Here is a 13,175-nt window from a genome sequence, read left to right as displayed (position 1 = left end):
AACACTCCATCCATGCTTTTGTTCCGGCCCTCCGGTCCAGTTTAAGAACCCATTGTGGCCCTCGAGTCAAAAAGTTTGCCCACCCCTGCTATAGAAGGTTAGTTTTGACTTTTCACAAAATATTTGCCAACTGCTTTTGCATTTCCTTGAGGTCATTTCTACTTTGCTTATTTTATTAACATTTTTTAATCTTAATATGTTTCTTAAAGTTGTTACTACCAAATGGCAATTTATATTCATAATTATACTTCCTAATATTAGAGAGAAATTGAAAGATACACTTCCATATGCAGATAAAATAGTTTCAAAAGTCATTATTGCATTTCTTCGTTAACTATAAAATAATACACTTATTTTTTACTAATGAGATGTGGGAAAAATGAATGAAAATTTTAAGTTGTCACACAGCAGTTATCATTTCTCAAATTTCTTTCTCCTAATTATACTATGTTAGTAAAGTTTTGATAATATTATAATTAAAATTGTTTATCTTGAAATATTAATGATTATTGCATGTAAATGGCTAATTATTTTGTATATACAATCTGGTAATAGATTTATTTTGTATACTAGAGGCCCGGTGCATGAAATTCATGCATGGGGTGGGGGTGTCCCTCAGCCCAGACTGCACCCTCTCCAATCTGGCATCCCTCTAACAATCCAGGACTACTGGCTCCCAACCACTCGCCTGCCTGCTTGCCTGATTGCTCCTAATCACTTCAGCCTGCCAGCCTGATCACCCCCTAACCACTCCCCTGCCTGCCTGATCAATGTCTAACTGCTCCCCTGCTGGCCTGGTCACCCCTAACTGCCCTCCCTGATGGCCTGGTCGCTCACAACTGCCCTCCCCTGCTGGCCCAGTTCCCCGCAACTGTCCTCCCCTGCAGGCCTGGATCTCCCCAACTGTCCGTCCCTGCCGGCCTGGTCGCCCCCAACTGCCCTCGCCTGCTGGCCCGGTCACCCCTAACTGCCCTCCCCTGCTGGCCTGGTTGCCCCCAACTGCCCTCCCCTGCAGTCCTGGTTTCCCCCAACTGCCCTCCCCTGCAGGTCTGGTTGCACCCAACTGCTCTCCCCTGTAGGCCTAGTTGCCCCCAACTGCCCTCCCCTGCAGTCCTGGTTCCCCCCAACTGCCCTCCCCTGCAGGCCTGGATCCCCCCCAGTTGCCTTCCCCTGCAGGCCTGGTCCCCCCCCCCCAACTGACCTCCCCTTCAGGCCTGGTCCCTCCCAACTGCCCTCCCCTGCTGGCCCGGTCATCCCTAACTTCCCTCCCCTGCTGGCCTGATCACCCACAACTGCCCTCTTCTACCGGCCATCTTGTGGCGGCCACCTTGTGTCCACATGGGGGTGGCCATCTTTTGTGTTGGAGTGATGGTCAATTTGCATATTACTCTTTTATTAGATAGGATTGTAAAAAACAGAAACGAAAAAAATAGTTTACATTAAACACCTATTCTTTAATTAGTTGTCATAGCGTACCCTTATAAAAGACTGGAGTACTTTGGATATACTAAATTGGTGGCCACTGTTCAGTGAAAAGCAGGCCAGAGCCCTGGCAGTGTGACTCGGTTATAGTGTCATCCCATGCACCAAAAAAATTGGCAGGTTCAGTTCTCGGTCAGGGCACATACATAGGTTGCAGGTTCAACCCCTTGTTGGGGCATGTAGTGCAGGCAGCCAGCAAATTGATATTTCCTCTCTCACATCAGTGTTTCTCTCTGTCTCCCCCCTTCTCTCTAAAATCAATAATAATAAAAAACACAACATCCTCAGATGAGGATTAAAAAAAAAAATAACAGGCCAGAGGTTCTCATAGCTTAATGCTAAAGTCAGTAGTATTTTAAATACATTTGCTTATCAAATAAAATTTGAAAAGCCAGATTATTTAAAGATGTAATATAATAAGTATCTAAAATGATAGAACTCAGATTCTTACCTGTTAAGATACATTGGGGTGTGGGTGGTAGAGTATGGGAGGGAGACTGTCTACATTTTGAAAACCTTATAGAAAATCAACCTAGAGCCCTAACCCGTTTGGCTCGGTGGATAGAGCATTGGCCTGCGGACTCAAGGGTCCCATGTTCGATTCCGGTCAAGGGCATGTACCTTGGTTGCGGGCACGTCCCCAGTGGGGGGTGTGCAGGAGGCAGCTGATCAATGTTTCTCTCTCATTGATGTTTCCAACTCTCTATCCCTCTCCCTTCCTCTCTGTAAAAAGTCAATAAAATATATTTGAAAAAAAAAAAGTACTCTTTAAGTCTTTAAAAAAGAAAGAAAATCAACCTAGAGTTGGTGAAACCCTAATTGGTTCTTTAGGTCTAAATTCATATATCTTATGGTCTTAAGTGAGATAACTGGTCTTAATTACTGCCCAGAACAAGAAAAGTATCTTGTTTTGTGCTAGAGGCATGAACATGTTTAATTTATGAAATTGAACTGAGGGTAAAGTGCTTATTTTAATAAGTATCATAATCCTAATAGCACTTAGATTCTGTGTATTCTCCCCCCCCCCCCCCCCCGCCTTTTTTCCAGGAATTATTTTACATTTTTTTGTAATTAATGTTATTAATCTTTTTATGGTACTGGATTTTGTTTTATTTAAAAGTCCTTTCTCACAATATGTTTATACTAGAGGCCCGGTGCATGAACTCATGCATGGATGGGGTCTGGCCAGCCCGCCTTGATAGGGATGGGAGAAGGGGGGGCGATCAGGGGCGAGGCCGGCTGGGTGGAGGGGCGGGGGGCCGTTGGCCGGCTGGCCCTAGCCCCTGGTCAAATTCCCAGTGAAGGGGACAATTTGCATATTAGCCTTTTATTATATAGGTTTATACTTGTCTATGTTTTCTTCTAGCACCTTTATGGCTTTATTTCTTATATTTAAATCAAACTAGGTTTTATTTGGGAATAAACAGTGAGAAAGACAACTGCCTTTTTCCCTAAATGGCTAGCCAACATGATTTATTGAAAAACTATCTTTTCCCTTACTGGTTTGAAAAGCTACTCATATTACATGTTAAATTCTCATTTGTATATGGGACCTTTTCTGAATTCTTTAATCTGTTAGAATTACCTGTGGATTTTTAAACCAGCACCAAATTGTTACAAATAAGGTATATTTGTAATGTGTTTTAGTATTATTCAGTATTTGTTTTCTCTGGAGCTGATCCCTCCCTCCCAGTTTTGCTTTCTTAACATCTTTATCATTAATTCCACTTCAAACTCTTAGAGAGTTTATAAGTCTCTTCTCAAGATTATTTTATCAGTTTTATCTTCCTAAAAAATATGTGGACTTGTTTGTCTCTGTCCTGGTGCATTTTTGTCTTGCTTTGTCATGTATTTGTCCTGGGGATACCCTTCACCTCGTCTCCTGTTAGAAAGCTTTAGTTTCCTGGACATTATTTTGTCTTCCACTTTCTTGGTTTACTCTCATATTTTGGTAAAGGATATCCTCCAATAACTTTATAAGGAAGGGTGCTTTGAAGGTAAATTTTTTTATATCTAAACTAGAGGCCCGGCGCACAAAATTTGTGCACGGGGGGGTGTGTCCCTCAGCCCAGCCTGCACCCTCTCCAATCTGGGATCGGGCCTAAACGGGCAGTTGGACTTCCCTCTCACAACCCAGGACTGCTGGCTCCCAACTGCTCCCCTGCCTGCCTTCCTGATTGCCCCTAACCGCTTCTGCCTGCCAGCCTGATCACTCCCTAACCACTCCCCTGCCAGCCTGATTGATGCCTAACTGCTCCCCTGCCATCCTGTTTGCCCCTAACTGCCCTCCCCTGCAGGCCTTGTCCCCCCCAACTGCTCTCCCCTGCAGGCCTGGGTTCCCCCCCCCAACTGCCCACCCTTGCAGGCCTGGTCCCTCCCAACTGCCCTCCCCTGCTGTCCATCTTGTGGCGGCCATCTTGTGTCCACATGGGGGCAGGATCTTTGACCACATGGGGGTAGCCATCTTGTGTGTTGGAGTGATGGTCAATCTGCATATTACTCTTATTAGATAGGATAGAGGCCTGGTGCACGGGTGGGGGCCAGCTGGTTTGCCCTGAAGGGTGTCCCGGATCAGGGTGGGGGTTCCCTTGGGGCGTGGTGCGGCCTGGGTGAGGGGCCTGTTGTGGTTTTCAGGCAGGCCACGCCCCCTGGCGACCCAAGCGGAGGCCCTGGTATCTGGGGTTTATTTATCTTCTATAATTGAAACTTTGTAGCCTGGAGCAGAGCCAAGCCTTCTGCTTGCTCCATGGCGGCAGCCATTTCTGTTGGGATTTATGTATCTTCTGTAATTGAAACTTTGTAGCCTTAAGCGAGGCCTGGGCCGGTCAGGGTGTGCAGAAAGCTTGGCTTCCTCCATCGCCAGGGGCAACCCTAGCCTCCTGCTCTTTCCAGCTCCGTGGCTCCCGCCATTTCTGTTTGGGTTTATGTATCTTCTATCATTGAAACTTTGTAGCCTTGAGTGGAGGCCTAGGCTGGCAAGGGGAGGCGGCAAGCTTGGCTTCCTCCATTGCTGGGGAAACGCAAGCCTCCCTCCTGCTCTCTGTGGCTGCAGCCATCTTGGTTGGGTTTATTTGCATATTTGCTCCTGATTGGCTGGTGGGTGTGGCTTGTGGGTGTGGTGGAGTGATGGTTGATTTGCATATTACTCTTTTATTAGATAGGATAGGAAATGTCTATATTTTATTCTCATAGTTTAATAATGTATTGCAAGGCATGGAACTCTAGGTTGAAAACTACTCCAGATTTTGGAGACATTATTCTATTGCAGCTATTTTCAACCTTTTTCATCTTATGGCATATGTTAACTAATTACTAAAATTATACGGCACACCAAAACGTATATTTTTGGCTAATCTGACAAAAAAATAGGTATAACTTTGATTCACTCACACTGGATGGCTGTTGTGCTGGCTGTTGTCATTTTTTTATTTGACAATCTAAGGGTAAAGAGGTTAGTGGCCTCTGACTAAATAAGTCAGGTATTGCACAGGTATTGCATGTTTTAAAAATTCTTATGTTACACTGGTTGAAAATCGCTGTTTATTGCTTTCTAGCTTCCTGTTACAGAAGTCAGAAGCCATTTTCATTCCTCAACTTTCTGTTTTCTTCTCTAGAAATTTTGTAGGATTTGTTTTTTCTTTGTTTCACAATGATATGCCTTAGGGTAGGTCTATTTTAATTCTTCATACTGGACCCTTTTTTTTTTAATATATATTTTATTGATTTCTACAGCGAGGAAGGGAGAAGGACAGAGAGCTAAAAACATCGATGAGAGAGAGACATCGATCAGCTGCCTCCTGCACACCCCCCACTGGGGATGTGCCCGCAACCAAGGTACATGCCCTTGACCGGAATCGAACCTGGGACCCTTCAGTCCGCAGGCCGACGCTCTATCCACTGAGCCAAACCAGTTAGGGCCATACTGGACCCTTTTAATTTGGAAACTCCAACTCTCCGTTTCTGGGAAATTTTCTTGAAAATTTTCTTTCATGATTTCTTTACTTTTGTGTTCACTGATTATTCTTTCTGGAACTCCAGTTGTTTGATATTGAACTTCCTGGTTGAGGCTTTTCCCCGCCTCCTGTTTTTCATCTCTTTGTTTTTCTGCTCTACACTGAGATATGCTCAACATCTTCCAACCCTGATTTTATTTTATGGATGTAGTATCACAGTAATTTATAATTTTTCCAAGGGTATTTTAATGATAGTTTTGTTTCGTTTTATTTTTTATATTAAGATATGACATAACATTAGTTTTCAGGTGAACAGCATGATTTGATAATTATTTACATTGTGAAATGATCTCCACAATAAGTAGTTAACATTTGTTCACAATAATTAATTAATCACACACAGTTATAATATTTTTCTCCTGAGAAGAACTTTTAAGATCTACTTAGTGCCTTGGCAACTTTCAAATATATAATAACCTACTATTAACTATCATGCTGTATATTATGTCCCATGACTTACTTATTTTATGACTGGAAGTTTGTACCTTAACCATTTCCCCAACCCTCAATCCCTGCCTCTGGGATTTGTTCTCTGTATCTGAAAGCTTGTTTTTTTAATTTTTTTTGTTGATAGCATACAGTATATTTTTTTTTTTTCTGTTTCACTTATTTCATGTAGCACAGTGCTATTGAGATCCATCCATGTTGTTTCAAATAGAAAGATCTTATTCTGTTTTATGACTGAATAATACTCATGTGTGTGTCTCACATTTTCTTTGTCCATTTATCTATCTGTGGATAAGTTTCTTCCATGTCTTGGCTATTGTAAATAATGCTGTAGTGAACATGGGTGTGCATTTATCTTTTAATGTTAGTGTTTTTTGGTAGCTCAATTTGAAGTTATTTAAAGAAGCTTCATACTGTTTTCCATAGTGGTTGCACCAATTTAATTTTCCACCAACAGTGTACAAGGGTTCCCTTTTGTCTTGTCTTGTTTATAATAGCTATTTTAATAAGTGAAGTTATATCTCGTAGTTTTTATTTTAATTTCCCTGATTATTAGTGATGTTGAGCACTTTGTCATGTACTTGTAGGCCATCTATATGTCTTCTTTGGAAAAAATATCTTTTCAGAACCTATGCCCATTTTTTAATCAAGTTATTAGTAATGTTTTCTCCTATTTGGTAGGTAGCCTTTTCATTTTATAGATAGTTTCCTTTGCTCTGCAGAAGCTCTCCATTCTGTTCCATTGTTTCGTTTTTAATGCCAATACCATACTGTTTCATTTTATAGCTTTGTAATGTAGTTTTAAATCAGGAAGTGCGATGCCTTCAGTTTTATCTTCCTCAAGGTTGCTTTGATAATTTGGGGTCTCTTTTGGTTCTATATGTATTTCTTATTTAACATATTCACTATCATGTTGTTGTGTCACTTTTGTAGAAAGCTAGTAAACTAAAAGATGTGTATAAGGGCCCAGCCACTGTGGCTCAGTGGATTGAGCATCGTCCCATGCACCAGAGGTTGCTGGTTCAATTCCCAGTCAGGACACATGCCTGGATTTCGGGCTTGGTCCTCGGTAGGGTGTGTGCATGGGGCAGCCGATCAATGTTTCTCTCCCATTGATGTTTCTGTCTCCCTCTCCCTTCCTCTCTCTCTCTCAAATCAATAAAAAACATATTTTAAAAAGGGGATTTACATATAACATTTAAATGCCTATGTCTACTACCTATATACAAGGTTGAGATGTTTAGTGTAATCTAAATAATTTGGAAATTATTTTTGTTTAAAATCTATCCATTTTGAATTAGATAATTTTTCTCAGAAATTCTGTATTTTGATACGTGTTGTCATTTAGCTGTTGATAAACAGAATTTTAAATAATACAAGATAAGTATGGCATAGAATAGCTTAAAGCAACTTTTTGTTTTTTAAGCTTTAATAGGATATTACATTTTTATTTTTAAATCTTTACTATTTTTGCATTCCACAAAAAGATCACATGGCATTGAAAAATGTAGACATAAAGCTCCATCTTCACTATTACTGCCCATTTGGGGTAAAAGAAAGAAAAAGGAAGATGGGGTAGAGATGACAAAGAAAGAACCAGATAATATCTCAAGTGATGGAGGGTGGGACCAGTGGGATGCATAGTGGTAGTGCATGTTAGAAGACTGATACAGATTCTTTACTGAAGAGAGCCAAGGTGACAGCATAGTTAACCGCCAGTACTCACCGCTTCCCACAACCACATCAAAATTACAGAACAACCATCATTCAGAAGTGCCTGAAAGCTGGCTGAATGGAAGTCCTACAACTGGAGAAGTAAAAAAGAAAGCACATTGAGACTAGTAGGAGGTTGGAGGCATGGAACAGACTGATCCAACACCCACGTGTGGCATTTCTTTAATCGGGAGGGATATCTCCAAGGCCTACCATGAGAAGCAGGGGGTCTCAGCCCCACACCAGACTCTCAGCACAGGGTTCCAGAGATGGGAAGAGAAGTCCCCATAACTTTAGGCTGTAAAAACCAGCAGGGATTGTGGCTGAGTGACATGGAAGCTGCTGGAGTCCCAGGTATTCTTAAAGTGCCCTCACACAAACTTACACGGTCCCAATTCCTCTGAGCTCCAGTGCTGGATGACGGCTTTAGGGGAATCCAGGGACATACAGGATGAACTGGACTGTATGGCATCAAGGAAGGAACTTGGGGGCAGCTTGCTCCCAGACAGGGGTGCTCACAGGGGTCACTTCCTGTGCTGAGACCTTCCCCATTGCAGAGCTGACTGGCAGCTATATCTGAGTTTCCATCAGTTTGGCCCACACTATTCACACCACCCTGGTGATTCCCTGAGACCCCACCCCACCCAATTGTACCCCCACCTAAGCTGTTAGTAGCTGCTTTTCCATATGAGTGGGCTGTCCTGGTTCAGGCTTCAGACTTTGCTAAAATATCTTACACAAGCAGCAGCTGGAGTCAGCATGCCCCACACCTATCAGTAAGTAAGAGACCCAAGACCCAGCACTAGCACTGACCTGCCTTACCTCACAGCTGGGCCTCAACTGGGCACTTGCTAGCCCAATACAAATAGCAGCCATTTGCAGATATCTCTGAAGCTCCTGCTGAGTGGCTCAGGCAGGGGCTGACTTTGTACCTGCCGGGAGGCCCCAGAGCCAGTGACCTGATGGACAGCTCAGTCCATACCAGATTACAACTGTATACATCCACAAGCAACACACTCAAGGGGCAGGGGCAGACTCAGTGAGCACCAAAACCCCACTGAAGCAAGACCTACTCCATAGGAATGTCACCTGCATAGACATTGTAGACAAAACTGGTCCTCACAGCCAATTGGCCTGGAGGCCAATTCCTCCCGGTGATGCCAGTCAAGGCTCAAATACAATAAGACTGTGCACAAAGCCCACATGGGCATAGCACACCTAGAGTGCCCAGCTCAGGTGACTGGGGAGGCTGGGGCACTGGGCCATACAGAACAATTATTATACAAGGCCACTCTACCAATTCCAGGAGACATAATAGCTCTACCTAACATAGAAACAAACACAGGGAAACAGCCAAAATGCAGAGACAAAGAAACATGTCACAAATGAAAGAAATGGAAGCAAGCAGCCTACTGGACACAGAGGTCAAAACAATGGTTATAAGGTTATTCAAGGATCTTAACTGAGAGCTTCAAGGGACTTAGTGTGGCTTTCATGGATCTTAGTGAAAATGTTAAAGACTTGAAAAAGGACCAGTCAGAAATTAAGCATACACTAACTGAAATAAAGAATAATTTATAGGGATTCAGTAGTAGAGGATTCTGAGACAAATCAATGATTTGGAATATGGGGAAGCAAAAAACACCCAATCAGAAGAACAAAAAGAAAAAATAATCCAAAAATATGAAGATAGTAAGGAGCCTCTGGGACAACTTGAAGTGTACCGACATTCACATTATGGGAGTGCAAGAAGAAGAAGAGAGAGAGCAAGATATTGAAAACCTATTTGAAGAAATAATGAGAGAAAACTTCCCCTACCTGGTGAAAGAAATAGACTTACAAGTCTAGGAAGCCCAGAGAGTCCCAAACAAGAGGAACCCAAAGAGGCCCACATCAAGAAACATCATAATTAAAATGCCAAGGGTTAAAGACAAAGAGAATCTTAAAAGCAGCAAGAGAAAAGCAGTTACCTATAAGGGAGTCCCCATAAGAATGTTAGCTGATTTCTCAACAGAAACTTAGCAAGCCAGAAGGGAGTGGCAAGAAATATTCAAAGTGACAAATAGCAAGGACCTACAACCAAGATGACCCAGCAGAGCTATCATTTAGAATTAAAGGTCAGACAAAGAGCTTCACAGACAATAAAAAACTATAGAAGTTCATTATCACCAAACCAGTACTTCATGAAATGTTGAAAGTTATTCTTTAAGATGAAGAAGAAAAGATAAAAAATATGAATAAAAAAATGGCAATGAATACATATCTATCAATAATTTCATCTGAAAATCAAAATGAACAAGAAATCTAATGAACATAAAAAAACTGATGAATAAAATAGAATCAGAGGCATGGAAACATGGGACAGACTGACAAATCTCAGAGGGAAGGGGTTGGAAGAGATTAACCAAAGATCTTATATGCATATATGCATTACCTATGGATATAGACAATAGGGTGGTGAAGTCCTGGGGTAGGGCAGGAACTGGGTGGAGGGGTGTAATGGGGAAAAGAAGAAATAAAAACAAAAGAATCAGTCTGGTTGGTGAAATAGGATAGGTCAGTGGTTGGCAAACTGCGGCTCGCGAGCCACATGTGGCTCTTTGGCCCCTTGAGTGTGGCTCTTCCACAAAATACCACAGCCTGGGCGAGTCTATTTTGAAGAAGTGGTGTTAGAAGAAGTTTAAGTTTAAAACATTTGGTTCTCAAAAGAAATTTCAATCGTTGTACTGTTGATATTTGGCTCTGTTGACTAATGAGTTTGCCGACCACTGGGATAAGTCATGCGCAGTACAAGATAATCACACAAATGAATAATGCAGCTATTAAGAATTAATATTTGCCGAAACCGGTTTGGCTCAGTGGATAGAGCGTCAGCCTGCGGACTGAAAGGTCCCGGGTTCGATTCCGGTCAAGGGCACGTACCTTGGTTGCGGGCACATCCCCAGTAGGAGGTGTGCAGGAGGCGGCTGATCAATGTTTCTCTCCCATCGATGTTTCTAACTCTCTATCCCTCTCCTTTCCTCTCTGTAAAATATCAATAAAATATATTTTTTAAAAAAATTAATATTTAAGAGAAGGTAACCCGTGAACACCTAAAAGTCTGTTTGCAGAGTGTGGGTCAAAGACTATGTGCTTAAAACTAAGTTTTGAGACTCAATGTCCTTTTTTACTTTTTTCATTAGTATGTTGGCAGATAAGCTGAACATGACTCCAGAAGAAGCGGAAAGGTGGATTGTCAATTTGATTAGAAATGCAAGACTGGATGCCAAGATTGATTCCAAATTAGTGAGTATTAAGCTAACTGTCCTACATAACTAGATAGCAGTTGCTGGTTACTTTATACTTTTTCCTGAATATTCACTAGGAAACTTTATTCTATTAAGAATTTGTTTTGTTTTAATGTTTAATAGTTCTTTGAAGGCAACAGCAACCTCCTATTTTTTCTAATTGGATAAATATTGTCATCTCTCTAGTACAGGGGTGGGCAAACTTTTTGACTCGAGGGCCACAATGGGTTCTTAAACTGGACTGGAGGGCCGGAACAAAAGCATGGATGGAGTGTTTGTGTGAACTAATATAAATTCAAAGTAAAGGAGCGGAGGGGAGAGCAAGAGAACCAGAAAGAACAGCCGGTTCTGGCCCGCGGGCCGTAGTTTGCCCACGGCTGCTCTAGTACATAAAAATTATGTGCAACAGTTATTTAATGTTGTCATGTCATGCTTATGACATACCTGGGAAATAGTCATTAACATTACAGGATCAATTTTCTTTGACTTATTTTAGGGTCATGTTGTTATGGGTAACAATGCAGTCTCACCCTATCAGCAAGTGATTGAAAAGACCAAAAGCCTTTCATTTAGAAGCCAGATGTTGGCCATGAATATTGAGAAGAAACTTAATCAGAATAGTAGGTCAGAGGTAAGAACCACACATTTTCTGTTTTGTATGGAATTTAGCAATAATGTAACATAATTGTTAAATGGACTTACTTTGAGAACATCGTAATATCAGTTGTATCTGATTTTGCATTTCTGTTTGTTGCGGGTATGAACATTTTGTTTAAGAAATTACTAAATGGAAAAGAATTTTTCTTAGATGTATTACATGCATTTGTTAGGGAAAGTAAAAAAAAAATAAGTTTCCTTTTACTCTTCCTGTGTGACTTCATTAACTCATTTCCTCAGGGTTTTCAACACATAATTTTGATAGTAGAACGTTATAAGTTATGTGTATAGCCCTTTTTTAAGTGCTTGAAATTTATTTTGTTTTTTTAAATCTAAAGGAACACTTCTGTAAAATGTTGATTTTATTATGTTAGTGTTAATCTTTTAAAATTTGATTTTATCAGATTTAACTTTGTCAGAAAATATATTCCCCTTTTTGATAGAGATCCTACATATTAGACATTAAAACAACTTGCATGGCTTTGTAATTTTGGCATTCTAAACCACTTTTAACTCTCTATCTCTAGCCATTGTGTTTATGTGTAAGTGGAGAGTGGGAAGTTTTTAGGAAGCAGCTTTGGAACATTCAAAGACCTCAGTTGGTTGAAGTTTAGCAACAGGTTTGTGTCCTTAGAAGTCCTTAAAAGAGAAGGATGAATTAGGAAATTATTGTCAATGCCTATTCCAACAAAGTGTAGAATAACTGAGCCTGAAAAATAATCTTTTATGTAACGGATTTTTTTGTATGATTTTGGATCAATTTGTATTGTATAATATTGTTAATATTGTCATTGTTATACTTCATAATTAATTGGTAAAAAATATCAGATGGTATTTTTATATATTTTGTTCTAAGTGGAACATCTGGCATTTAACAATTGCAGAGGTTGTTAAAATCTTAGAAAATGCTTTGGCAGGAATAGTGCTAAAAGGAAATGCTAGTATCACTTTTTCTAAGTTTTTTGAAAAATTACTTCATTTTTTACTCTTTTTTTATATTTTAGGCTCCTAACTGGGCAACTCAAGACTCTGGCTTCTACTGAAGAACTGTAAAGAAAAACAAAATAAAACTATAAAGTGAAGATAATAAAACCATTATATAAAGGGTGACATACATTGCAGAAACAACATATTGAGTATAAATTTTGGAGAATTTGAATAAAATTGGCTGTGTTTCATTATCTTGTGAACTTCCTTGTGTATACAAGTATATGTGTTTTTTAACGTTTTATTTTGAAATAATTGTAGATTCACAGGAAGTTTCAAAAACATTACAAAGAGAGCCCCTGTAACCTAAACCTAGTTTCCCCCAATATTTTCAATTTATGTTACTATAGTATAATATCAACCAGGATACTGACATTTGTACAATGTGCGTGCATAGCTCAAACATTGTGAAGATCTCTTTCATGCTACCTCTTTGTAGTCACACGTACCCCCCTACCATTCCCATACACGCTAATCCCTGGCAACCACTATTTTGTTCTCAATCTCTATAATTTCGTCATTATAAGAATATTACAGAAATGGAATTATACAATGTCACCTTTGAGATTAGCTTTCTCTACTTATCAAA

At 40.5% G+C, this 13,175-nt stretch overlaps 1 protein-coding gene across 3 annotated transcripts in view; it reads left to right on the top strand.

Moving 5' to 3' along the window:
- The window catches only part of EIF3E (eukaryotic translation initiation factor 3 subunit E), a 53,376-nt gene extending 40,596 nt beyond the window's left edge, over window positions 1-12,780 (top strand). For all 3 annotated transcript variants that reach the window (XM_080646396.1, XM_080646395.1, XM_080646394.1), the window contains 3 exons: window positions 10,838-10,940; window positions 11,439-11,573; window positions 12,604-12,780. In XM_080646396.1, the coding sequence (XP_080502522.1) occupies window positions 10,838-10,940; window positions 11,439-11,573; window positions 12,604-12,642 (277 nt within the window). In that variant the 3' untranslated portion in view covers window positions 12,643-12,780. The remainder of the gene's footprint in view (window positions 1-10,837; window positions 10,941-11,438; window positions 11,574-12,603) is intronic.
- Window positions 12,781-13,175: the final 395 nt, after the last annotated feature.

The sequence above is a fragment of the Plecotus auritus genome, assembly GCF_963455305.1.
Source record: "Plecotus auritus genome assembly, chromosome: 11".
Taxonomy (NCBI): Eukaryota; Metazoa; Chordata; class Mammalia; order Chiroptera; family Vespertilionidae; genus Plecotus; species Plecotus auritus.
This window is presented reverse-complemented; position numbering and strand designations above follow the sequence as displayed.